We start from the raw sequence: 26,220 nt of genomic DNA, 5'->3' as shown, positions 1-26,220 counted from the left end.
TCCTTGCCATAGCAGACCCAGGCATTACCGGTTCTGTGTAGGTGTATCCGAGGCCAGCTGCAGCCACCTGCAAGAGGTGAGACTCCAGCTTATGGCGCCGCAGCAGTGTTTTTGCTTCCTGAAAAGAAGAGGAGAAGGGGAATAGTTGCATGTGTAGCTTTCACAAGGCACAGTCAGTGCATGTCTGCTTCAACAGGGTTTTGCTTTTCACACAACACCATAGACTCCTATGGGTTGAAGGATGCTTGAGTCATGCCTTAGAGCAACCCTGGACACAGGGATGAGCCACTTGCTATGTTACAGAAGGGGGTTGTTCAGCAGTTCATTCAGGAAGCCTGAATCCCCAAAATACATGTGCATAGGTGGCAGAGAGTGCTGAGCACCTTGGAAAGCTTCTAAACATCTGGGCAAGAGGCTGACTGGAGAAACCCCAGCTGCAGGGCGTGAGGCAGGCTGGTTCAGGCTGGTGGAACAGGGACCCCGGCTGGGCTGTGCCGCTGTTCCCCACCTCCAACACCGAGCCCATAGCCCGCCAGTGGGCGGGCTGCAGCATCACAGCGTGGGACACACTCAGTGCACTGGGATGTGGACTACAAAGCATAGCCAGCTGGAAATCGTCCACCAAAGGTTTTTTTTTTTCATGAAAAATATGTAAACAAAACACTGGCATTTCTCGTAGAAAATTACTTTTCTACGAAGCAAAAAATTTTTTTACAGAAAACTTCAAAACACTGGAAATGCTGTAATGTTTTTGTCAACTTCAGGTTTTTCGCTGGATTCAGTTTGTTAGGAGAAATGATGATTGTTCTCGTTTTCTTTTTTATAATTTCCCTTTTTCTTTTTTAGCATTTCACCAAATTCACCTTGATTTTACTGGAAATCAAGGAATTCCCAAGGAAATGGAAAATCCATTTCTTGCCCCTCTTCTGCTTACAGCTTAAGGGGAATGAGCCTCAGCAGGGCTGTGATGGGGTGGGAAGAACTTCTTCTCTTCTGCATTGAGAGAAAGGCAGCCCAGGGCTGCAGATAAAGGCTGCCCAGACTGGAGAGGAAGCCTGTCCTGCTGGGTGACTGAACACGTACTGTTTGGTTGTTTGACCCCAGCCTCACTTTGTGATAGCAAAGCTACTCCCCGCATCACAGGCTGAGCACTGAACTCCAAGCTCAGTGACTTTAGAGTAACACTGACATCCCAGCCTCCCCATGGGAAAATATTTCTCAGCCCTCTCATAACGGAGGTACCCTCTGCTAGTGCTTCATTGCTTTCCTCCTCCGCATCTCCTCCAGAGCACTGAACAAGGGCAGGGTTTACATTGTTGAGGCAGCCATCACCCTGCCTGCCCTTCCTTGGGCTTTGCTAAGCTGAAGTCCCCATCTAAAGAAGACACGGCCCTCCAGCTTCTCCCCCCCACCAGTGACTCTGTACTTCCATCCTGACAATTAGCATCACCCACTAGTCCAGCATCTCCATATCTGTTTTCAAAGTTGCCCTCCTGTTGGAAAGCTGCCAAACTGCTTTTATTTCCAGCTGATACTTTTGATAAAGCCTCCCACCAAGGGCTCTTAGGTGACACTCACTCTCACCTTTCTGGGTTTGACAGTGTCTGGATCCATTGTACCTTCCAAGAGGCCCTCATAATAACCTGCATTCTCCAAAACATCTTCATCATCTGGGTGGAAGAGTAGGTAGGACTTGGCACACTCCAGGGCTTTTACATAGTCACCAACTGGGAGGCAACACAACAGTTGTCAGGAAGGTCAGAGGGGGCACAGCTCCACCGGCCAGTGGTGCTGGGGGCACAGCCTGAGCTCTCCATCAGCTGAAGGACAAGCCCAACACTTTACAAGGCTCATTCGTTGCAACTTTGTCTTAACTGATCCAGTTCATCGGCGGGGAAACCAAGATAACACAGACACCATTTCTCTGTGGTCATGCACAGGTTGGGGATAGTATCCAAACTGGATCCAACTTGATGAGCAGGATGAGGATGCTGTCTGGCAGCAAACTGCCTTTCTCATACGCAGCATCTCTCAAGCCTCCAGAGGTTTTTACCCACTACATTAAACTTCTAGCTGGGCAGAGGAATAAAAAAAGCCTGTACACCATGCACGAAAGGCTGCTGACTCCTCCAGCTTTCTTCCCATTGCATTGATGAATGAAGAAGTGTTAGGTCTGAGTAGCAATTTTGACCCTCCCTCATTCTGCCCTTTTCAGGAGAGAGCTCCTTGCACAAGCCGGAGATAACAGAATTCTGCCTCGTTTTTTTCTTTGATGCAACAGAACATAAGAAAATGCCATACAGGACCACACAACTGGCAACATTTTATAGCACTGACAACTCCTGATATTTTGCAATGTTGCCAACTCCTACTACTTTACTGTGAATCTTAAAACATTTTGTAATTAGCAAAAATTGGCATCTTGGGATAAGCTTGGGGTAACTTGTATAGATGTTATATATCAACTTAGAAAATGTATCAATTGGTTCACAAAATGTGAAACATATAAAACCCTAGAACTCTAATATCAAAGGTGAATGAAAGAACCCTAAAAAAGCATGATTTATTTTAAGAATAATAATGTTTAAGCTAAAGGTTGGGCTTTTAAAACCTGTCCGATGATTGAAAACTTTTACAAAAATACTTAACAGTGCATTTCAATCAACCTGAAAGGAAAAGGACTTTCAAAGAGACAATTTCCAATGTCCTTTGCTCTCAGACCATGCCACCACATAGCCATAGCAGAGACATCATGGGAGAATATCCTGATTACCACATGAAGCAATTCAAACTTGTACAAAATGCAACAAAACTCAGCAAGCACTACAAGGAACAGAAAGACAGCCTTTACCTCTGTAATAGGCAAACTGCAAGTAGTCGTAATGGAGGGGAAGGAAATTTTCAATGGGTGAGATACGGCCTGAACGTGTGGCAAGTTCTCGGACACAGTCATGTTTGCAGGCCAGAATTTGCATGTAGTGATCTGCCAAGAAAAGAAGACAGTCTGAACTGAGAAGGATGGGGATGGGGACGGTGCTGAGATTAGGACAGAGAGTAGATCTCCCCAGCTGAAGAACATGCAACTTACGCTACTGTGGTCCAGCAAGCGACTGCACACCTAGAGAAAGAGCTCAGGCTCCTTCCCAAAGCCGATGGAGAGCTGTAGTCACATTTTTGCCCCCTCTTGAGAAACGCCTTTCTCTTTCTGTTAACTGTAGAGGGAGCTTGAGCACCTCTTTTGTGTGCTGGGAGCTGCTGCTTCTGCCCAGGAAAGCTGTATGGGTGCAGGGACATGCAGGTGACAAGTAGCTCTTCAACTTCAAGAGCCAAATCAAAGGCAAGGACACCCACAAAGCAAGTGGAGGTGTGAAGACAGGGTGGCCACATGTGCTGCCACACAAAAGCCATCTCCGCATACCCTTCCTTCAGCTCATCTTTAATCCTCTCCTTTCTGCAGCAAGAAAGCTCCCGAGGGCACAGGGAGGTTTACATAAGGGGGTCACTGCAACTCCTCAAGCATGGCTGAGCAAGGCACCTGTGACGTGAGTCTGAAAGGTCTAAGGTGCAAATATTGGCAGCAAAATCCCTGTGTTTGCTGCTTCTCAAAGAGGCGATATCTCCCAGGGAAACCCAAGCACTTGGTAAACATCTGCCATTAGCAAGGTTTCTTAATTGGTGGGAGTCCACAATATAGGTGTTGTATCAGCTGTACAATTTTTAAGCCAATGCTGACATCTGATTCTTGTTTGGAGCCTTTGCTGCAATGTACTTACGAATCAACTTTGCTTGCTCTGTCTCTGTATACCATTAAAAACCCTAAGAAACAAACACAGGCTTGAAAAAACCCATGTGCTCAGCTACCAAAGTATTTCTCAGAGCTGCCAAAAAACCAGCCTGAGGGATTTGCAATGAAATCAAGTGGAAACTAAAAACAGTCCCCATTTGCTCTGGGCAGGTAGTCTGAGTAGTTACCTGATTTACCATACACATCCAGGGTATTACATTAAGGAAAGCAAGAAAGAAAAGGACATAAATAATTTTGTTGTAATTTAAACCTATTTAGGCATTATAGACCTGGAATAATCCATCACTGAGAAACACTGCTTTTTCTTAGTACTGTCAAGGTGCCCTAGAAACAGCTATATAGACTGGAATCAATTCACTGAATTGCATCTGTTCCTGGGGTGCAGAGGTGAGAGCATTTCAACCTCACATGGCAGCACAGCAAACCAGCCTCGGACTGAAAAAAGAGTTCTGAAGAAACTTAAACTCTTTTCTTGGTGTATTGGTGTTCCCACTCCCTGCTGAAACACCTGGGGCTGAGCGCCCTTGGTCCCAGTGTAAACACTGGATTAGGCTGTCCCACAATGACCACTCGGTTCCCTATAGGAAAGCAGTTGCACTAGCTTATTTCCCTCCCTGTGCCCTCACTTCCCTGTTTTTTTGGGTGCCTGAACAGCCCTGGGTTTTGGAGTTGTTATTCCCAGGCGTATCTGGCCAAGCCAAGTCACCACGCTTGCAGAGACCATTTGGCTTGTTCTCATTCCCAGGTGATGTGCTGGGCTGAGGACCCTCATGCCATGACTATGTCTGCGCTCCGCATGGTCCAGCACAGAAACACCTCTGCTCACTGGGGCTCCATTCGACTTGCACAGCACAGGAACAATTTAACAGAGACTAAAACTTCTCGAAGAGCAGCAGCTTTCAGTAAGAAGGTGGGCTTCCTTTGCCACTGAAGGCTGCTCTCCTGGAGGGCTTAATATGGCCCTCAGGCCATATCAACCGACAGTTCTACTGGTACCAAGTCATCCCTTACAACACTCCTCATATTTTTTGCATGGGTAAATAAACCCGACAAAGGCAGCTTCCCATCTGGTATGTTGGTGGCTTCTCATCTTGGTCATTTCAGTAAGATTTCCTGTCTCAACACAAAAAAAATTACGCAAAACAAAAAATAATCTGCATCTGAGCGAAATATTTTCTACAGAAAAAGTAAAACTCCAGAGCTTGACGCAACTCCAAGAGCAAGAGCAAATAAATAAGATTTCTGTCACAAAACAAACCTTAATTTATTGCTCTTCTTTCCCTTACAATTAATTAAATGTAATCTCATTTCTACTGAGAATGAACCATTTTAATCCCCTCTGGCTCAGAGCCACACATGCAAATCTGAAGATTACACAGCGATATTCAGTTCTCTCCAGAGATTTCAGTGAAGATCATAATTAGGTGGGCGTCTGCTAATGACAAATCCATCCCTTTGAACAGGGAGGAAATCTATCTTCTGAGCCTTTTTGGCAACTTTCCTGGCCATCTGAAGTGTGGCCAAGAGGACTCTGCTGCTCTCTTCATATGCAATGAAAAAACAGAGAAAATACAAACAGGGGCCAGCAATGTCTAGATTCCAGTGAGGGATGTGAGACTGTATAGGGGAAAACTGAGGCAGTTTATGTTAAAGCACCTATACTTCCAGCTCTTACAGAAAGCTGCAAATGCTCCACACATCTGGAAATGAAATTCTTCCAGCCCAGCTTCTGTTCCTGTCCAAAATGAGATATTGTAGTTCCCTGCCTCTGTATTTACACCTTCTGGCCTTACAAGTGCCTCCTGCAGCATTACTCAGCAGCAGCAGTGATGGAAGGGAAGACTCTTCACCAAATCCAGCTGAAGGCCCAAACTCAATAATTAAAACATTGCAGGGCCAACAGTGAGAACCCTGAAGATGCAGAAAGATCTCACCTGCAATAGCTTCATAGAGGCCAGCCTTATATTCCAGGTACTCATGCTCCTCAAATCTCTGCGGTCCCTCACACATGATCTGGCAGTCTTCATCCTCAGAGTAGTACCCTTTCAGTGCACGCTCCAAGAAGTCAATGGCCAGCTCATACTCCTCTTTGTCATAGTGCCGTACCCCAGCACTATAGTCCTCCTGCAAAGTAGGTAGGCAGAAGACAAGACCGTGAGCAGGCTACGCTGCTCAGACAACAGCTTCCTGCCCTTGCCAACTGCAGGTCATTTTCAAAAGAAGGTACAAGCAGGCAGGGGCAGAACAATCTCCCCTGGCACCTACCAGATGTAAATTGTTGTACCAAAGCACGTTTAAGCCATCAATGGACTTTTGGACCACTGGAACCTCATAAACCTGCCTAAATTATCTTCTTAACATCTCCATACTTAGGGCATCCTCAGTGCCACTGCTGGATTATGTGAAAAACCACTCCTTTTCTCTGTTCTAACCCTCCTACCCAACAATGCTGAATGTCGAGGGAAAAGACTGCACTTGATCCAGGCAGATCTGTCTTAGAAACTCCATTAATTACACCAAACGACCACTTCTCCTTCCTTGTGTCTTGTGAAATCAGAAAGTTGGGGTGGCCCTGGCATTTGTGTTGGCCTTTCACTTTGGGGAGGTGGAGAGAGCTGTCACTCTCCTGCCTGCCACACTGCTCCCTCACCAGCACAGTTACTCATGTGCATGTACCCTGCCCAGGTGGGAGAACCCAGCTCAAAAAAAATATGTGTGAGCTAAGATCCGTCCTTCAGTGCCCATGGAGGCATCCATCAAAGCTTCCTGCTGGTGCATGTTCACAGCCACAGATTTCCCCAGAGTCCTCTGAAGAGAGGAACCATGTTGAAGCAGAGAGTGACTTGAAAAAGCAGGAGCTGGCTTGCCTTAAAGGAGAGTGCTGAAAGGGAGAGTTTGTTTTGCTGTATTGTAATATGGACCTTGGCAAGAATCTGCCCATTCATAGATGATGCTCTTATGGCCTGCTATATCTCTTCTCTCCAGACTGCCTGACATTTAACCCAGGCACCCCTTTAGCTCAGACTCACCATGTGCTGCTTGGCCTCCCAGTCAATCAAGCTGACCTTCCCTGCCATGGTCTTGTAGTTCTCGATGTCCTGCTGTATCTCCATGTGCTCAGGGTTTGCCATGAAGAAGGTATGAGCTGCGTTTGCTGCCTCCTCCAGCTTGTTCAGCTGTAACAAGACAAGAAAGACCACCTGAGCTGGTGATGTAGGACAGCAAACATAGCAGTTTACGTGGCACTACCTGACACCCATACCTCTGACACCCTTTTGACACTGAGCTGGGCAGTGATGGGATAACCAAGGAAAACCTGAACACAGGCTAAGGAAAACAGCTGAAATGAGAGGAAAGCTCAGTGCAAGGGAAATCAGAAGAGCTGGAGTTCCCGAGAGCCAGACAGGTTGCTTATATGTCTGCAATGTGGTCTGTCAGCGATGGGGTCCAGTCTCTTTTCCAGCTGTACCACCCTCTCAACTCAACTAGTCCAACCCTCTGCATGGTCCTGGGTGGAGAGATGCTCACATGAGATATGTGATGGAGAGAGGAGAGGAAAGCAGCTGCTGAGACTGCTCTCTCCACAAGCCTTGGAGGCTAAGATATGTCCAGGCTAAGGGCTTCTGTTTGTAAATGGGCACTTGGGACCATTTATCAAGCTCAGCTCTGTATAGCCAGATTCTGCTGATAGTGATAGACAAAGAGCTTATCTTGGTATACAAAGTTAATTTGGATTTAGAGATTCTGAACCGAGACAAGACATTAGTTTCACCATGGAGAAAGCCTCCTCCTAAACAAACAGAAATACTAATTCTAAACACACCCACAGCAGCTACCAGGAGTGCAGGGAGCAGGACAGATGTTCAGGTAAAACATCTGTATGACCTAGAAGGAGAGAGGTCACTTTCATGGCTAACACACTTGCTCCTGAAACAAAGCCAACACCAGTGAGTATCAGCAAGGTGCAGAGTCAGGCCCCTGGGATACACCTGCAGGCTGAGCATGCTCACCCAAGTTTGTTGTCAAGGACCAGGCTGATGTTATCCCTGGCAAGGCTGTGTCCAAGTGTTCTCCTTGATAGCAAAACCCACACAGAGCCCCATGTCATTGCTGCTAGGCCCCTCCTGAGGCACCGGAGCCAGTGAGCTCAAGCATGTCTGTACTACACTGATGTCATGGCATGGCAGCTCACCTGAAGAAACCTGCACACGTACCCATAGGACAACCCGACTGGCAAAATGGCGGGAACTGAAAAAGGGACCTGCAGAGAAGAATGAGCTTCACACCCTGTTATTCTACTCCTGGAGCAGGGCAGAGAGGCCATGTGAGGTGAGGTGAGGCCATGGATGCCCTCAAGATCCTGATCATCCCAGGGAGACAATGGCAGCTTCTTTGGGGCTCCTTAACACTGGATTAATACTTGTGTAACCAGGGTGATGAAGTTAATGAAGCATGGATGCTGCTATACCATCCAACTGAACATTAAGTCTGGGGACAATCAGTGTATTCATTAATCTGTATTTTAGTCATTAGTTAATCATTAATGCAATAGATAATGTGTTTCTGTCAGAACCCCTCTCCTTTCAGACTCAAAGCCTAATTTTTAGATCCCAAAACCCTCACTCCTAGTGCTTAGGGTCCAAACCTCTGTTTTAAGGATTAAATTAAAGTCTCACTTTTAGGTAGCAATGATTCAGGGTATAAATGGTTGGGAGTTACTAATACAATCTAGCATAGCTCAACTAATGCTGGGACCAGAAGGCAAAACTTAGCCAAGATAATGAGGTAGCCGAAACAAGAACGGCCTACATGATGACTAAATCTTGTTGCTTTAGGGGAGTCAGAGAGGCCTCAAGATTTGAAGTACCTAAACAAAGTCACAGTGACATTTGGCCTTAAGAAAAGCAGACGTACAGTGCCATAAAGATAAGGAACTGCAGAGCAGACACTAAACCAAGAACAGACCAAGCCTCAAGGGCAGTACATACATATTCTCAGAAGTGAGTCTGCACGAAAACAAGGGTTAACTAGCGGACACAGGGAGGAAGAGTATGTCCTTCATCCAAAGACCCCTGACGACCACCTGGAGACACCAACAGGCATGCGCAAATGATGTCTGCAGATAATGAATATGTATATCTTTTATATGAAAGCTAATGAATATGTATATGAAGCATGTACTTAACTGGCACAATAAGATCTGACGGTATGCACATTAGGAGGAGCGATATCCCCATGTATCCAGCACTGTAAATAAAGAATGCCTGCCTTTTAACACTACATTAGTGTTACAAGGTTTATTCCCGATTTCGGTGACACTTGCATGCACTTAATGTGCATCAACCATAGCTTGCCTTTCAGCCAAGCCATGACAAACACCCAAAACCTCTTTCAGTGAGCCCCGTGAACTGCCTAGTACCCTGCATTTCTTGGGGGCTCAGAGGAGTCATAAAAACACTCATCACCAGCCAGGCATGTAACAACTAGTTTAATCTCTGACATATTATTATCTTCAGAGATGTGGCTGAACTTTTAATTTTCTGAGCAGCTACCTTGTCAGCAGGTTGTTTGTTACCTCTGCAGAAGTGTTTGCAACCATCTTTAAAATTAAAATACACATCTGATAACCCATGAACTCCTGTTGAATGAAGTGAGATTGACATCTGGGTGAATTCATGGGGCCTTCTCCTTGAGGGATGCCCCTGCATATGTATACCCTATGGCAATTTTGCATGCATGGCTTGTGAAAGATTTGTGGTGAAATACTAAGGGAAAAAAATGTGAAGGGTTTGCTCAGGCCACTCAGTTGCAGCAACAGCATGGCAAAAAGTCCTTTTTTATGCCAAACACTGCTCTGATCCAGAATAGGTGGAGTGGGGCAAGAGCAACAGCTTTGATTCAGCTGGACAAGGAGAGTCCCCCTGGAAGCATCGACCCCACACCAAGTCACTTATCAAATCTGTTCCTATTTGGAAAGTGGAGCTGTCTGCCAGCATTAATAAAATACTCCAGTTGTAAAACTGGCAGAATGATGCCTCCTTTCCTACTGCACATCAAGCTTGGCAAGGCTTGGGAAAATACAGGGTGAAGACATGCATTGTTTTTGCAAAGTAACCTTCCCTAACGGTGTGAAGGGAACGTCTTTTGGCTGTCAAGGAAGCAGCCAGTGCCCTTTGAATCTCCACTCTCAAACACAATTTCTAAGTGGCAAATATTAAAAGAATTACCATAACAGGTTTCCTTCGGCTTTTCTTCAAAACAAGGTGGAATTAGAAAGTGTGGCAAGCTGCTGAATACAATTTTTGCATTAAAAAAAGTAGATAGATAGACAGACAGATAGATAGATAGACAGACAGACAGACAGATAGATAATGGTGATTGGGACCCCAGCTTAAAGGCGAGGGAAGCAGGGAAGACGCAGAGCACAGCAGAACACACACTGAGCCTCCTGGCACACAGCAAAACCCAATAGAAGTGCCCAGTGCTTTCACCTGGGCTATTTAGTGTGCAGAGCAAACAGGGGAGCTACCATGAGTCAAACTGGTGGCAACTGGAGACATCACAGCTGTTGGAAATTGCTAGCTGAGCTTGTCAGGGTGATTCTGACAGGGAGACACTGAATGACAGCAGACGCCCAAGTCTACCAGGGGATTTGTGAAACTGGCACTTTTATATCAGACGAGCCACTCCAGACATGCTCTTATGTCGCTTTGGGGCATGGAGACATTTTGAAAGCAGATGCCCAGATACTTGAAGATCTTTTGGTGGAAAAGCTGAGCCATCGCTGTGGGACCAGACCCATGCGAGGCAGGCATTCTCCTAAACCCTGTCTGCTGCTATGCTGCTCCAGCACAGCCAAAATTGCTTGTCCAGTTCCCAGAAAGGCCAGGGCAGAGCTGGCCAAAGAAGCATGTATTAATACCTCCAAAAGAAAGATGAAAGCTCCGGTCAGGCAGCATCTCATCTCACTCCCCAGATATGCCCTTTGAACACCAAAGCACCACTGTGCGGCAATGCCCAGAGAAACACAAAAAAATTGCCTTGTGTAAACTTTTGAAGTGTTTCAAGATTAATTCTGTGCTGACAACCTACGCAGGGAAGCCAGCTTTTACTGCAAAAACAAGATCTATTCCAGTCCTTCACTCGGAGTTTTCCTAAGGACATACTCTCCAGCATAACCCCTTGGCTTCCCAGCAAGTGTGCAAAATGACTCTAAGAATTTTTTATCCAGGACAGACACAAAAAAAAAATCCCAAACCCCTTCAGTGTAGAAGTACTTTTTTTTTTAAAGAGACATTCCTATTCAGAAACATACATCCCATATTGAAAAAGCTCATCATAGCTGGGCAGCATCTGATACAGAATAAAGGACTGACCAGAGCATCTCACGATGGGAATTTTCAGGTCATGCTGAGTGTAGGTAGGACTGCCGCTGCAGCCGGTAATTAGAGAGGTCAAGATGGGGCAAGAGGTAAGCTGCTGACCTGATCCAGAGGACTGCTATTAAGCCACTACTTGAACTGCTCAGGAGAATTGCATTCTTCCATGCCACACCACAGATTTCTGTTCACAGACAGCATCCTGCTTGTGCAGACTTCAAAGGGACCAAATGCTCTCAGCCAGGTACCTGGTCCCTCGAGACACAAGCTGCAATAGTCTGTTGTGGGATGTTCTTTTTTCCTTTGGTTCCAGCTCCTTTTCAGAAAGCTGTCAAAAACTGTCACAGATCCTAGGATGGGCTTAGTTCTTCCTGAATAAAATCCACCTGTGAGATGGGAAAAGTCTGATTTCCAGACACAACAGAATATCCCTTTCCCACCCTTGAAACACGGCTCGTACTGGGTCTAGTCCTGCTGGCTCTTCACAGCAGAGATGACCTTTGGATTTTGCTAAGTGGACTCAAAGCAGAACATTTCAACTCAACACTTTTCAATTTATCATGTCCCATATTTGCCTTAGAAACATTCAAGTAACACAAAGAAGCCAACAGTTGCTAAGTTTTGGGGAGTTTTTGAGTGGATGTGTGTATATAAAAGCAAATTCCTAACTGCTAAGACACGTTCAGAGACTAGCACTGACATTAATTATGAAACACTCCAGGGTAACTTTTGCCAAAACATTCTGAATTCACAAGGAGCAGGATATTTTGGTGTTTAAAGGTCTGGGCTGGGACTCAGGACACCTGGACTCAGTTCCTGGCCCTGTCACAATCTCACTGTGCAGCCACTGGAAAAAACATTTTGTTTTCTTTGTGCCTGATTTTCCATTGTTTTAAGCGAATAACAATAAAAATAATAGCATTCCTCCCACAGAGTAATCATTTTGTTTATTTAGATGGCAAGCAACTCAGGGACCATGTGCATATGCAAGCATGTAACACAAGGGGATTTTGATCTTTGTACAACGATCACTGAATGAAAATCGGCAAGGAAAAAATGACAACTGTAGAATCACAATCTTAGTATGTGGTCTAAGATCTGCTTGTTCATCCCACTGGAATATGATTGCTGGACTATCACTGCAGCTTTGCACCAAACTCTATGTATTTTGGCCAGAGAGGACACACGAAATCACAACACCAGCACTGAGAGTGCCCCAGGAACACCCTGTCCATTTTGATCTTATCATGCCAACAGCTAGAGCTGAGAAGGGGAAAACACAGCATTTAAGTGCTTCTGTATTTTGATGCTGAAAAATATTTTTTTTCCTCATTCAAATGTTAGGAGTGTTGCATTTTACAGAAAAACAGGAAAATTATTTTAAGCAGCACAACCTCAGATTAAAGCATTTCAGTAAATTGCAGATGCTCGGTTTCATGCCCATCAGGGACATTGCTGGCCTGGACTTCAAGGGGCCTGCATCTTCCAACCTGCAGTAGTGGCTTGGATTAGGAAGGCTGTTTTATCCTGATCATTAGACAGGACCAAACACAGGCTGGAGAAATGACCTTGAGTGAACATCTTGAGCATCACTATACAATCAATGCCAATTCTCATTGATAACAGTTGAGAAAATCCTTTATGGAGCTCTCATGGGCTGCATGATGAACCATGTAATGTTAACAGTTCCTTAATAGTTCATCGTCATTCTTGTACTTGTCAAACTACATATTAGCCAGTGAACTCCACGTCAAGCAACCTAATTTGTACCTGTAAGGCCACTGTAACCAACCTGCCATAGTTAGGAAATAAACTGTCTTGCTGGAATATGTCTAACTTGCTGTTTGCTTTTGTTGTCACTTGGGCTGCTGCATCCCTCAAAGAGAAGAACAGAGGATTCACCTCTTTGCTAATGCCTACCTGAAAGCAGCTCAGGCTGGCTCAGCTCCATGTGCAGGCACATGCTCTGAATTCACATTTGCCCTCACTATTTGCAGACGAATGAATTCTGACCAAAGCCTCTCTCATGCCAAGATGTTCAGCAGGCTTGCATAAACCCCTAGCGCCTTCCCCGGGGGATACGCCACACAACAGCATCACGGCTTTGGCTACAAAGGCTCTAAACTTGCAGTCCTTAAAGTTTGCTCTCTGGTGCTTGGCAGTGGGGATAATGAAGTGGAACAGGCGTTGTGCCAGGTCTGTGAGACGAGCATTGCATAGCTTTACAGTGTGCTCTTGCAGCCAGGGGCACAGTGTGCCATACGACAACCACTTTGCTTATGTTGAACATTGACATAGTGCTGTTTATGGGGGGGGAAGCAGCTGTAGCCAGAATATCTACAGGTGCACAAGTGCTCCCAGCTCATCCTGCAGTTTTCATGGCAAAAACAAGGACAGAAGAAGGGCAAAAGTCAGAGGATTTTAGAGTATGTAGCCAAAGCAATATCAATTCTGACTGCCTGAGACAAGGGGTCACAGGGCATGATATAGCCAAGACCTCAGACTGTTACTGATGATGAGCTCTCATTTCATTGAACATATTATCAGATATTGGCAACTGTCATGCATTCTGTGTAACTGTGATAATCCAGCCTGCTTCTGTATTAAGGTATCTTCAGCACATAAGACATAGTTTGAATTAAAAGTTCTTTTTTGGGAGGGGAAGAGAATAAAGGCTTATACACTGGAAAATATGTCAGACCCCTCAAAACCCCAGCATTTCCTGCCGTGCCAAGACTGGACCTACCTGCACATAGCCTCTATTAATTGATGAGCGCATGAGCTTGGAGCTTGTGAGAAAAAATTTCAAACCATTTGGCTGACCTATAAGCTGAAGTCTCAGACCTTCAGACAACTCTTGTTTTGTTGAAGAGATACTGTTTTTTTAAACTTTTCTGTAGCTCTGCTGCTGCTGTGTTGTATCAAAGGCTTAGGGCACTGGGCTCTGCAGAGGAGGGAGGCTCTGGAGTCAGTAAGCACAGATAACAAGGGAAATAAAAGGTTCAGTGTCACGAAGGATTAATTTCATTGTGTCTATGCAGAGCTTACTGCCTGGACGAGTAGAAGCAAGTAGCAGTGAGATGGCTATAAATAGCCTGTGACCTCAACTATTTTATTACTGCAAATAGAGAAGAAATTCTCCAGAGAAGTTAATCAGGAAATTTTCCCTCTGCTAATGGGATCTCACATTCACAGAAAGATGCTTGAGCTGTCTGCAACCCACAACAGCACCCACTGACCCCTCAGAAACACTAAAATCAGAGAGCAAGGCAAGCTTATGGCAGAAAAGGGCCTTAGCCAAGTGTAAGGAATAGGTACTAAGGGACAAAGGGGTGAAGCAGCCTTTGAGTTCATTAACACACCATCCCCTGCTCTCCAAAGAGTCTACCAGTTCCTTCCAACTGAAGGTAAGTAGTATTGGTCCCCCTTCTTGTTACTACTGTGATGGAAGGCAGTAGTGATGCTTTCCTGGAGGCTCCACATGCATCTTTTTCAGAGGTCTTCTCCATTTTGAAAATGCAGATAACCTCCAATGTGCTTTGGATGGTTCCTCTCAGACCACCCCAGCACACCTCGCTGTGTGCTGCTACTCACCAGTCGCTCTGGCAGACCCAAATCCAAAAAAGAAGAAATCTGGGGAATTGGCACAGGGAAAACTTCTCATGAGAAAGGAAACTTAGGAAGGATTTGGGGTTTTTTTATTATTCCAACAAGCAATTTTTCAGTACACAAACATATTCAACTACATGTTGAATGTCTCCAGAAAGTGGCAGATACTTGGAAATTTAAAACTAAACTGAACAAACCACTTCAGTATTCTTCTTGGAACAAATTCTTTCAATTAATCAAGAGAGAAATCCAATTCCTAACGAATCTCTCACTTGGGCCATACTGGCAGTATTTTATGTATGTGCCGAGCAGACTGACTGCATCCCTCCACCTGAAAAGGCCATTTTGCATTGAGAAAGCAAATTAGATTGAGACACTTCATTCCTTCCTTTCCTCCCTGACATGCTCTTCTGAAACTGCTCCCAGGCAGGTAAGGACGAAGATTTTCACACGTTTCTGGCTGTGCATTATATGCTTCAGTGCACACTTAGTGTAGCAAATACTGCACAAGGAGCACTCACAGCAGGTGACTTGCAAAACCACTTCCCAGCAGGAAGGTCCCTTCCCACATAAACCTCAAACACGCTGAAGCATTGCAGGATTCATCCCCAAAGTAGTCAGTGGGAAATATGTTTGTGCTCACTGAACCTTCGATCTGACTGTGAAAAACACTCTGAGCCAGATGTTGTACTGCATGTAAAAACTTAGTTCTGTCTAACGTACTCTGATGACATCTAAGTTGTATGTGAAACAGCATGTTCAACAAGGAAAAATTCCTAGAATATGTAGTGTGGGCTCTCCTGGCACAAAACAAATCCCTAGAACTGGATTTTTAAAGCTTGGGCAAGAAACCCCTTGTAGATGGGATTCTGCCCTCTGTGACAGTACACAACAGCTGAGATCGCAGACAGGAGCTGGCAGTAAATGGATTTCAGCACACTACTTTGTACAAAAAAAAGTCCCTTCTATCAGCGTATACCTGGCCAGTTGTCCCCCTCCCTCCAGATACAAACATACAACCACACTGGCAACACACGACGGCCACGCTGCAGTCAGTGGTGCAAAATATCCTTGCCTGTGCGTTTTAAGCTCATGAAATCAAGCAGCTGGAAACAAGTGGTACATGACTATCCCCTCCTCACAGACCACCAGCAAGAGTCCTGTGGGCCACAACCTGTTAGACAAATAATAGGCTTTCATCTGATATACTGACTGATAATAGACAGAGCGGCAGGTGATCCCCTGCAGAGTGTCTTCGAAATACCTGAGAAAAGAGAGGTGAAGCTCACTAACCCTGCCAGCAAGGAGCGAAGGAGCCTGTTCTCCACGAAGGGAGGAAGGTCAAGGCTGGAATGCTTCAATCTGATTAAGGCTAAAACTGATCGTGTGCTTTTAGGGGAAAAACAGAACAAAACAAACTTGGCAGGCAATTAAAAGGGCTGGGGGGTGCATCATGTAAGTGTGAGTCACAGGAGGAAGCAGACAGGGCACTCTCTCCATCAGCAGATGCCACGGGAACATAGCAATATTCTGCATTTCCAGAAAGCCTTCCAACCTCAGGAATCCAAAGGCATTTGATTTGGGCTAGAAACAAAGCCAACTCATCTGTGATGAAAGAAATTATGACACAGAGATAGAATGGGAGGTGCTTGGGAGAGGATCACGGATGGTGCTTTTGCAGACAGTCTTATGAAGTGTCTAAGATCCCAACAGTAGTATAATCCACAACACAGAGTCATCAGCATGGAAACAAACTTAACAGTGTTTAGTCTAAGGAGGATGAAGGCCAAAGCATGCTACAGCATGCCTCTATCAAAAGAATTCCCATCAGTAAGGGATTTCATTAAAACAATGGTGACACACAGCATCCTCTCCCAATGAGAGGATGAGAGTTATACTCTTGTGATGACTAAACTGATTAACAAATACTACACAAGCAACGGTGAATAACCTGGCGCCTGTGCATGGCAGGCTGATGCCATCCATGTGCCTACAAGAATAGGGCAAAGCAGCTTATTCCAGCAAACTTTTGGACATCAGTACTTCTACCTGGAAAGGTTCAATGGCATTTCTCTGGTATGTTTGCAAGAATGCAGCAACTCAAGTCGGAGACTAGACCCAAAATTAGCAGAACTGTCACATATTCTATTTTCCAGATTCTGCTTTTATGTATCTTCCCCTCTCTGAGACCCTTAAAGCACAAGCTTTACATTTTAGATGTGAATTTTCTCTAGCATCCTGCCTCTCTGGATATTGCAATTAGTTGAGCTGCTCTGGTTGATGACATCAGGCACTGGGGCAGACTCCTAACCAAGCTGTCTCCACATTGATATCTCTATAGAAATAATTACTAAAACACTTAAGAAAAACACAACGGAAAACTCTGAGACAAACAGAAAAATTCTTACAGCAGAAACTTTCCTCCCTTTCCAGGGTTTAGCAATGGCTCAGCACCTTTTAAAAGAGTCAGACATGATGAGCTATTGAATGCCCTTTGGGAGCCAAAGTTTGCTGTGAAACTGCATGTGCTTGTATGCTATTACTCAACATCATCCAAATAGCTACACATGCCCCTAGAAAACGCCCTTCTGAGAAGACACGTGGATTACTCACGACCATCCTGGAGCCAGGAAGCCACGCTGAACTGGTGATAAAATGATAGCCCTTATTTGCAGCCCTTTTCTGATGTAAATAGAATTTTGTCAAATGGCTTATCTAAACCCTGTCCCAAGCCTGAAGACTGCCTCTCCCTACCTTTTCCCTGTGCAATAGATAGGCCATCTCCTACAGAAGGTACCAACTGACCCTAACAGTGATTATAGTCAGTTTATTAACACCACAGCTGTTTGTTTGAAAAGCAGAGCGCATAGCCTTGAGGGTGGGTTGCAAACAGGACTGCACTATCTCAGAAAGATGTTCTCTCCCTCTGCCCTAAGCCAGCAAAGGGACAAATGGGACAAAACAAATTAAACAGCAAAAGGAAAGGAAACAAACCTCAAATCCCAAGGAGAGAACAGACTCATAGCATATCTATGCATTGTCCCCTCATACAAAATCCTTGACAGTTTTCAAGGAAATGGTTTTAATTACCATGGATGTTTCCCAGACACAATATTTCTGGAATACCTTTTCCAGGGCTCAAGTCATAAACCAATGGATCATTACTCACAACTGCTGAATGCTTGGAAACCATCATGACGGTGATGGGCATTAGGGCACTGCAGACTTGATTATATAAATCATCAGCATTATGCAAAGACTAAAGATCTACGAATCAGGGTGGGCTCTGTTCACCATGAGGGGAATGGACTGATGCCAAAGGGAAAACATACTGAGCTTATGCCTTAGGTGACTTTGGAGAAAACTGCCATCTTTGAAAAGGAACTACTATGTTGATCTAGGCCAGCATCGAGGCATTGCATTTACCTTCTGGAAGGAAACAATGCTTGTAGAGAAAGAGAGGGAAGTGAAAAATATATCCATAGTTCTGCTGTATAATCTCAGTTGGTCTGGAAAGCAAAGGAAATGTCTTGCAAGGGGCACTACCTGTATGGGCTGCTCAGCTTGTTCAGGCCAAAGGGTCATGTATCCCAGGAACCTTAGCCCAGCAGTGGCCAGGGGTAGACCCATGTGAGCAGAGAGTAAGGACATGGTGGGTACACCCTCACACACAGGGTATCATCAGCGAAAGCAGCAGTTTACAGGCTTCTTGAATCAGGATTTGCCTCTGGACCACTGTACTTAATAACCAATGATGGGCACAGCTCCAGGGAGCTGTGTAATCCTTTCTGGAACACATTTATACAAGCTGCAGTAAATGAGGGATTTGGAAGATTTTAAAGACATCAGTATATTATTTTCACCACAGTAGATGTGTGGCTGAGAAAGACCTACCACTAGGCTTCGATAGAGTTTTCGGCAGACCTGGGGGTTGCTTGAAAATACACCTGCACATTTACATGCCTGGAAGGCAAGAGTCTTTGCAGCAGCACTGCAAACTTCCTCAGGTTCCTCCAACATTCGTTCCACTAAAACTCAAACTCATCTGAGTAAAACAGGAATGGGTTTTCCCACAAAATAGCATCTTCTGAAATGAAACAGGGCAGGGGAGGGGGGCCCGCAACCCACCCTCTCATCCAGAACAGTAAGAGCACTCCAGGTCTCAAGGGTGCTCTCTTGGTGAGCAGGATGCGTATGCTGGCATGAGATGGACTGTGTTGATTTTACAGTGGAGCAACTGCCAGATATGTTCTCAGGAAAATCTGACACTGCAAATTCTGGAGGAGAGGTCCTCGTTCTTCAGAGTTTCTGACTGCTGCAGCTGAGGCTGACACATGAAACACAAGCACGCTGAAGAACCCACTTTCATGCACTTTCACCTTCAGTTTATCCAGCACTACTGAAGAAACATATATTTCATTTGGAAAGGATGTAATTCTACCCTTGCAGATCTGACTCTTACCCTACTCCTGATACCAGATGGAACATTTGGTCTCTGTCTAATTAAAATAACCTAAGTAAATTATATAGTTACAAGCAAGGTAAGTTTAGGGATTCATTATATTTAGACAACAGGAAGAGTTTGAACATGATTTAGCATTGCGTCCTTGAAGAGTATATCCTTAACATGGTTTAGCGTCGCATCTTTGAACAGTATATCCTTAATTAGTTGACTTTGCAAAGTAAGCGCATGGAAGTACCTTGCAAACAAGCCAAAAGGAACCGAGCATGCCTGAAGACCAATTTCAACTAGCAAACACAGTGAGGAAGACTATTGACAACCACCAGAGGACTTTAGAAGACTACCAATGAATGTGAATGTGCATGCATCTAGGACATTTGCATATATTAATGAGTTCTAAGAATAGCATGAATATTAAAATAATTTCCTGGAAATCTGATGAATATGCAAATTTCATCTGTATATAATTTCTGTAGTACGATAGCCCGGCGTGCACATTAGGTGGAGCGATCCCGTGTGCACCCGGTGCCACAATAAATGCCCACTTTCTAAAACTCTAAAGAATGAGTCTTACAGAGTTTCTTTCACTGACTTTTACAGTAACACTCCAGCTCCCCAAGCTTTGATGAGCACTGTTGCTAATTTGAGAGGGGAATTACTGGCTTTGAGAGAAGAGTAATACCAGTCTCCAGAATAACACCTCCAACACTGAGCCCAGGGGCATGTTACTGACACCATCCACTGCTGCTCAGGCTTTTGTTGCAGCTCCAGTGTCTCCTGTGGAGTTACAACAGGGTGAACTTGGCTCATGCTTCAGCGAGCGAGGCCGCATACCTTTGGACAATTGCCTCCATACATGACACACACCACAAGTCTCAGCTGGATTTGCTGCTTCTGAAATGAAAACACTTTGCTCGCTTTCCCCAACTGTAGCTTGGTAATCATTACTAAACACTTATCAACTAGACGGCTTTCATTTCCTGAAAGCCTGGACCTAATTACACCAGGAAAAGCTCTGCTTTTTCTTCAGATACCGAGCAGTGTTGGTTTCTGAGCCCTCCTCCTACAAAGTCAAACTTTGCTCTGATTAGTAGAGGGGAGGGGAGGGGAAAAATGCAGCCAAATCTCAAAAGGCAAACTGCAGTGATTATTCACAGAGATGCCCTGGCTTCACTCTACATCATTAATAATAATAATAAAATGTCACAGCTCTTCCATCTCCCCTCCCTCCCTTATTAATCTTAGCTGGGCCCTGCGAGGCCCCTGCAAAGAAGTATCATTTTCCCCAGCTTGCAGGTAAGGAGTCCGATGTCTCACGGCAAATCAGAACCAGATCCTGGGGTTGCCAGCTCCTAACACCATTCCTCGAAGGAGTGAAACAAACCCCCTCAGCTCCATTTCTTTATCAGGACATTTGATCCCGCAGTGGGATGAAGGACCCTTTTCCAAAAGCACTGCACACAGAGCAGCACTTTCAAATCCATCTATTGTGCCGTGGGGCCACCTGGGATGTTGAGTTACAATCGCCTGCTTGTAACAGAGCTCAGAATATCTCCATCAAATCAAACTGTTGGCTAATTAGTGTATGAAAAAAAAAACTACGAATGCCCAGTAATGGAGTGATAATGTCCATAGCACCAAATCGCAAGATCTGCTGCTGCAGTGGCATTGGTTTTACCCTGTGAGCTGCCCAGGAGCTGCTGCCCATCCCAGTGGACAGCCAAGCAGGGGCTGCGGGTGCCCACATCTGGTAGGAGCCACCTACAGTGAACCTGCTCAGGGAAGAAAGGTGAGGAAGACTTGTGCTATGGGGTTGTGCTTCTTCTGACCAAGGTTTCCAGGCAGTCTCACTAATCTTATTATCCTGGCTTGGGGAAGAGCCTACAGAAAGGCAGAACAGAGCTGTAGGTCCTCACAGTGCTTCAGTTTTCCCTTCACAAGAGTTGGTGGAATGGCATGGGTGGGATGTGTCAGCTCCCAGTTTGGCCAGTGCACATGCGGCCAATGGGGTGACCCAGGAGGAAGTGGGCATGTGTCTCTCCTTGAGAGCAGCCACGAGATGTGCCCTTTGCAGAGGGCTGATCAGCAGCACATCCCATATTTCTGACTCTGGGTTGCTCTACTACAGGTATGTACCTTCACCTGTCTTCTTCCTCCCAGCCAAAAGTGGGAAATAAGACACAGACTTATTACCCTGACCAAGAGCAGTCCACAGACTGTACTCCTGGGGACTGGCATAACCAGAAGGGAGGCCAGAGCATCAGAGCCAGAACTTCCTATTGATCACTCCAGCATTGGTGACCAAGCTCCAAGCCAGAAGCACCAAACAGCCTGAATAAAATAGAGCTGACTTTTTTTTGTATCACGATCCTTCCTGGCCTCTCCCACAAACATGTTGCCAGTTTATTTATAAGCCACAGTACATAATGCATGACATGGCTTGGAGATTGGAAGCCTTTGCCTCTATTTCCTTCTCATGCCTGCCTGGACTCTCCCTGCAGATCCAGCACATCAGGGAAGTACTGCAGGCTCAGGGTGCTTTGGCAAAGCACCTCTTACCCCAACACACATTAAGCCCTGACCCTGCAGCTCCGCCAGCCCTGTAGCAACTTCTGTGGCCCTTCGGCAATGTGGGTCTTCCCATGTCAGGCTGGTAGACAGCACTTTGGGGAGCGCAGTGCTTGGGCAAGGAGGATGCTGAGCCCCGACACTGTGTCCCACATAGGCTGCTGCTCTGTAACAGGGACATCTACAACAGCTGCCTGCAGAACAGGACTTCAGAGAAAAGACTTGTGTTCACTGCTGGAACAAACACAGAGACAAAATACACCGATATCTACCTCTGAGCAGATAAACACTTGGTCAGATTCCTGTACTGAGGGAAGATATGGATAGAGCCAGGCTGGATGACACCCACAACTTGGACAAACTTAAACAGATACAATGTTCAACTCCAACTTCTGACACCCTTGTGGCCCTACTTGCTGGGAACCCTGTAGAGACACATTCCTCCACAACCTTCTTCACATCAGGGGCTTAAAAGCATCCACAGTGGTGGATGATCTTCACTGGTCTCCCATCCAGGTGCTGGCTCCTCAGTTTCTCAGTTCTCACCAGCACCAGGAAGCAAAATCCTAAAGGATGTGTCACTTTTGGGCACAATGCAGGTGTTTATTCTGTTACTGTTTGCTTTGCTCTGCCTGTCCGAGACAGGGAAAGCAACTGCTTGGTGCAGCTCCAGTGAAGGATGGCAGCCCTCTGGAGAGGGAGCCCCACCAGCAACTGCGGGATGAACAGAACTGCAGCCTGGAGCCTGCGGGGAGCTGGACAGGAGTATCGTGCTGCAGCGTACACAGGCAGTCGCGTGTCTCGGAGGGATGCTGGCAGGGATACCCCCCGAGCACAGGCTGTTATTACTCACAGCACTGACACGTTCTGCATCCTGGCTGCCAGCTGCAGCCCCACCACTGATGTCACCCTGGCGGGCTGAGAGGCGTTACCCGCTGTCTGGGGCAAAACTGTTTTCTAGTATGCAAAAAATGAGAAGCTGTCTGCCCTTGCTGAGGACACAGCTCAAGTCATACTCCTGCCAGAAGCCAGTGTTTTCCAAGTACTTCGGGGGGGAGTCTGGATTTCTGCTTTTAATTCCTGGCTCTGGTTCTGATGCACTGGAAATTCTTCTACCAGTCACTAGGCATCTCCATGACTCAGTTTCCCTGTTAAACAGGAGTACAAACGACAGCATTTAAATACCTCAGATGACGATTCAGGGCTTAAGACATTGCAAGATTTTTCTGTTGATATTAAAATTATGCACCGGTCTCCTGTAAGAGCTCACTCAATCCTTATAAGTGGCTCTTTGTCACTGTTCCCATCCACACCCTGGTTCCTCTTTGAAAGGCAAATACCATAAAAGGCTGTTTATAGAGACTGAGGGCTAGAAAGGAGAAGTCAAATAGGGTCAGGCTCACTACAGCTTTGCTGTCCTGAGCTGTGGCCAGGGACGGGTGCCTTCCTGCTCCCCCTGCGATCCATGGGGAACAGCAGCTCCTCTGTCCAGGAAGCCTCCGACGTGGGTGGGTGTCTCCTGCCCCTTTGCAAAGAACCGTTTCATCTCCAGTGGAAATAGTTAAGATGGAAAAGGCGGAGAGTAAGAGAATTAGGAAAATAGCAAGCATCCCTAATCAGTCACACTTGGACAGTGAGGGTTTTATGTGCATGAAGACTTCGCTTAAATTCTTTTTTGCATTTACCCACAAGAAAGAAAAAAAAACAAACCAAACCTGGTGGCTGAGGAAATTGCCAGATGTTGATTCACCCTTGCTTTCTGCAAATGTTTCCATTTTGTTGCAAACCCAGGAACCCTCAAAAAGGAATTTATGGGTTTTTTTAGAGAATGAAACCTGCAAGCGCTCCAATGACAGCACATGATGTGGATGAAGGCAGAGGAACTCTGCCATCTAGCAGACTTCATGCTGCTAACTTTTCCCTAGCCTGCAGCAGCAGAACCATACCAGTCGCCCTATCACTGCCTGGTACCAAGTCTGGGTTTTCCCAAGCATGGAGAAGAGAATGCTTAAAGAAACAGATATGTCAGTGCAGGGATTCTTAAAAGAAAATGCAGCTAACTATATTAATAAACTTTATAGGTAATGATCCTAATCACCATCTGGTTCACAAAGGGCTTTTAACTTGCTTAAAGGTGATCCAGGGCCACAACCAAAAGGGTCACAGACTGAAATAGAAGCCACAGAAGGCAGCAAGGTAGCTAGGATGTAATAACATCCTGTGAGACTCACCCCAAACACCTGAGTGGAAATCACAAGTCCTAAGAAATCCCATAACAACCAGTGAGAAGCATCTGTATTTTGCATCTCAGTCCAAAGACACCGTCTCCAGAAGAGCAGCCCCTTAGAAACAGCTCCGGGGTTATTCCAGTATTAACTTCAAAAAGCCACCACTTAGGAAATCACCTGTAACTTCATGTCTCATCTCTCATAAGATCCAAAGCACACTTGCTCAGCCTGAGTAATCTGCAAAACCTAGAGCCTAACCAGTAGCTGTGGCCTCCCAAAAAACCTAAGCCTATGTTCTGGACACAGCAGGCGACAGCACGCCACAGACCATGCGGCAAACAGGGTTTCCCAGGCCCTGCACACCAGCAAGCACTGCTAACAACATCGAAGAGCATTCCATGCTGCAGAGAGTGGGAGCTGCACCACTTTCCAACATTTCTGTTCTAAACATAAATTTACAGCCAGCTATTGATGGATTAAATATGAAAGGGGAGACCAAAACACAAGTCTATTGTCTCATTTACTCACTTAGCCTCCTGGCATATGCACCTATTGCATTCAATTTTGGTTTTGTTTTTAAAAAGAATCGCTTTGGACTTACTTCCACAAAGCCCTTCTCTTTGATTTAGTGCACAAAAGCTGTTCATTTCAAGAAGCTGTTGGAAAAACATTCATGTGCTCCCAGCCCAGACTACTGTTAAAAAAGCAGAGCATACTTCTAAAATAATAAAAAGCTTTTAAAAGTACAAATATGAAGAACTTTTGACAAATGTGTTTTCATCATTGCTGAGGCTAATTCAAAACATCAGTTGCCACAGGTGTAAATTCACGGGAAACACACAGCTTTCCATCCAAAATAAATCTGGGCCACAGAATAAAATCTGCATGACCTAAATGGTAACTTAGTTGGCAAACGGAGGCATGGGCAGACTTGCATGGCTAGCACCAGTACTGCATTCAGCCCTCCAGGGTATTATTTACAGATGCTCCCTATGACAACAGCATCCCTCCCCTCTTGCTCTTTGGGGTGCTTCCCCGGCACAGGATGCACCTGAGCCTCTCCCTGCATGGAGAAGCGTGGCTCCCTGAGCTGAAGCCATTCCGCAAGCCCACGCAGCAGGGATCAGGGCACAGGTCTCTCAGTTGCACTGCAAAGCCCAGCAAAGCGTGGCATGGCAGGGCTCAGCCCGGAGCCTGTTTCAGGGCCAGGGCTGTACCCGCAAGCCCTCAAGGTCTGGCAGAGTGCGCTCAGCTCACGCTGCCAGGCTGTCGCACAGGCACACAGCAGAAATACCCCAGGAATGACACAAATATAAAAAAAAAAAAACTGGTTTCCAGTGACAGCAGCAGAAAGGTCTCTGGCTGCCAGACCACAAACAAGCTGGAGACGTTTCCCTCCCTCATCCTACTTGACATGAGACCTGAGCCAAACTCCTTCTTAAGCAGCTCTCCAATGGGTTTAGTATGAGACTGTCCATATGTCTGAATGCCGCTTGCACACAGACCTGTCCTTGCACTGGCAAGGTAAAAAACCTCAGATTTAAGGGTCAATGGCAGCAGCAAAAGCACTGTCTTGTGATGGGTCAGGAGGGATAACAGTGACTTCTGATATTCCAGCAACCCCAGGCTAGATTTTACACCAGACCAACAGCAGCAGCAGCAGCTTTTGACTCCCCTGGAAAACAGAGATGCTTTGAGTGAAGCACCAGGAATGGCCAGACCTGCAGCTCAGCTTCTCAGCCTGCACACCTTGGTTTGCCCAGGCACATGGGCAGGACGGGTGGGCTTCTTACTGCAGCTTGATATTCAAACTCTTCTTCAGGCATGGGCTGAGGGCTGCCAACCTGCCTGGACACCTCAAACCAGGGCTGCAAGGCAATTGCTATATCTCACTTCCATGTCATATCATGAACTTTTCTCTTGTGTCCAACAGATCAGCTGGGTTGCAAACACTTCTGGTCCCAGGCTATGAAGGGAAAGAGGTCAGACTTACATGCACATTAATCACACAGAAGAATTGTCCTCTTCATCACCCTCCCAAGGAAAGGTTGTTACTTATGTATATACTGATAACAGTGGTCCAAAGAGCCAGCTCAGAGCAGGGCCCTCTATGCCAGCTGGCCAGTGCAGCCCCAACATGTACAAGAAGGTGGGAACTCCTTCTCCCAT

The 26,220-nt window shown here is 45.8% G+C and overlaps 1 protein-coding gene across 2 annotated transcripts in view; it reads right to left on the bottom strand.

The window, feature by feature from the left end:
- P3H2 (prolyl 3-hydroxylase 2) overlaps positions 1 to 26,220 on the bottom strand; it is a 77,153-nt gene that overhangs the window by 10,749 nt on the left and 40,184 nt on the right. For both annotated transcript variants that reach the window (XM_075098967.1, XM_075098968.1), the window contains exons 2-6: positions 6,835 to 6,981; positions 5,740 to 5,929; positions 2,852 to 2,983; positions 1,585 to 1,727; positions 29 to 118 (exon numbers count right to left, since the gene is read on the bottom strand). In XM_075098967.1, coding sequence (XP_074955068.1) covers positions 29 to 118; positions 1,585 to 1,727; positions 2,852 to 2,983; positions 5,740 to 5,929; positions 6,835 to 6,981 — 702 coding nt within the window. The remainder of the gene's footprint in view (positions 1 to 28; positions 119 to 1,584; positions 1,728 to 2,851; positions 2,984 to 5,739; positions 5,930 to 6,834; positions 6,982 to 26,220) is intronic.

Source organism: Phalacrocorax aristotelis, chromosome 7, assembly GCF_949628215.1.
Source record: "Phalacrocorax aristotelis chromosome 7, bGulAri2.1, whole genome shotgun sequence".
Lineage (NCBI taxonomy): Eukaryota > Metazoa > Chordata > Aves > Suliformes > Phalacrocoracidae > Phalacrocorax > Phalacrocorax aristotelis.
The sequence above is the reverse complement of the archived record's forward strand: the minus strand, read 5'-3'. Positions and strand labels throughout refer to the sequence as shown.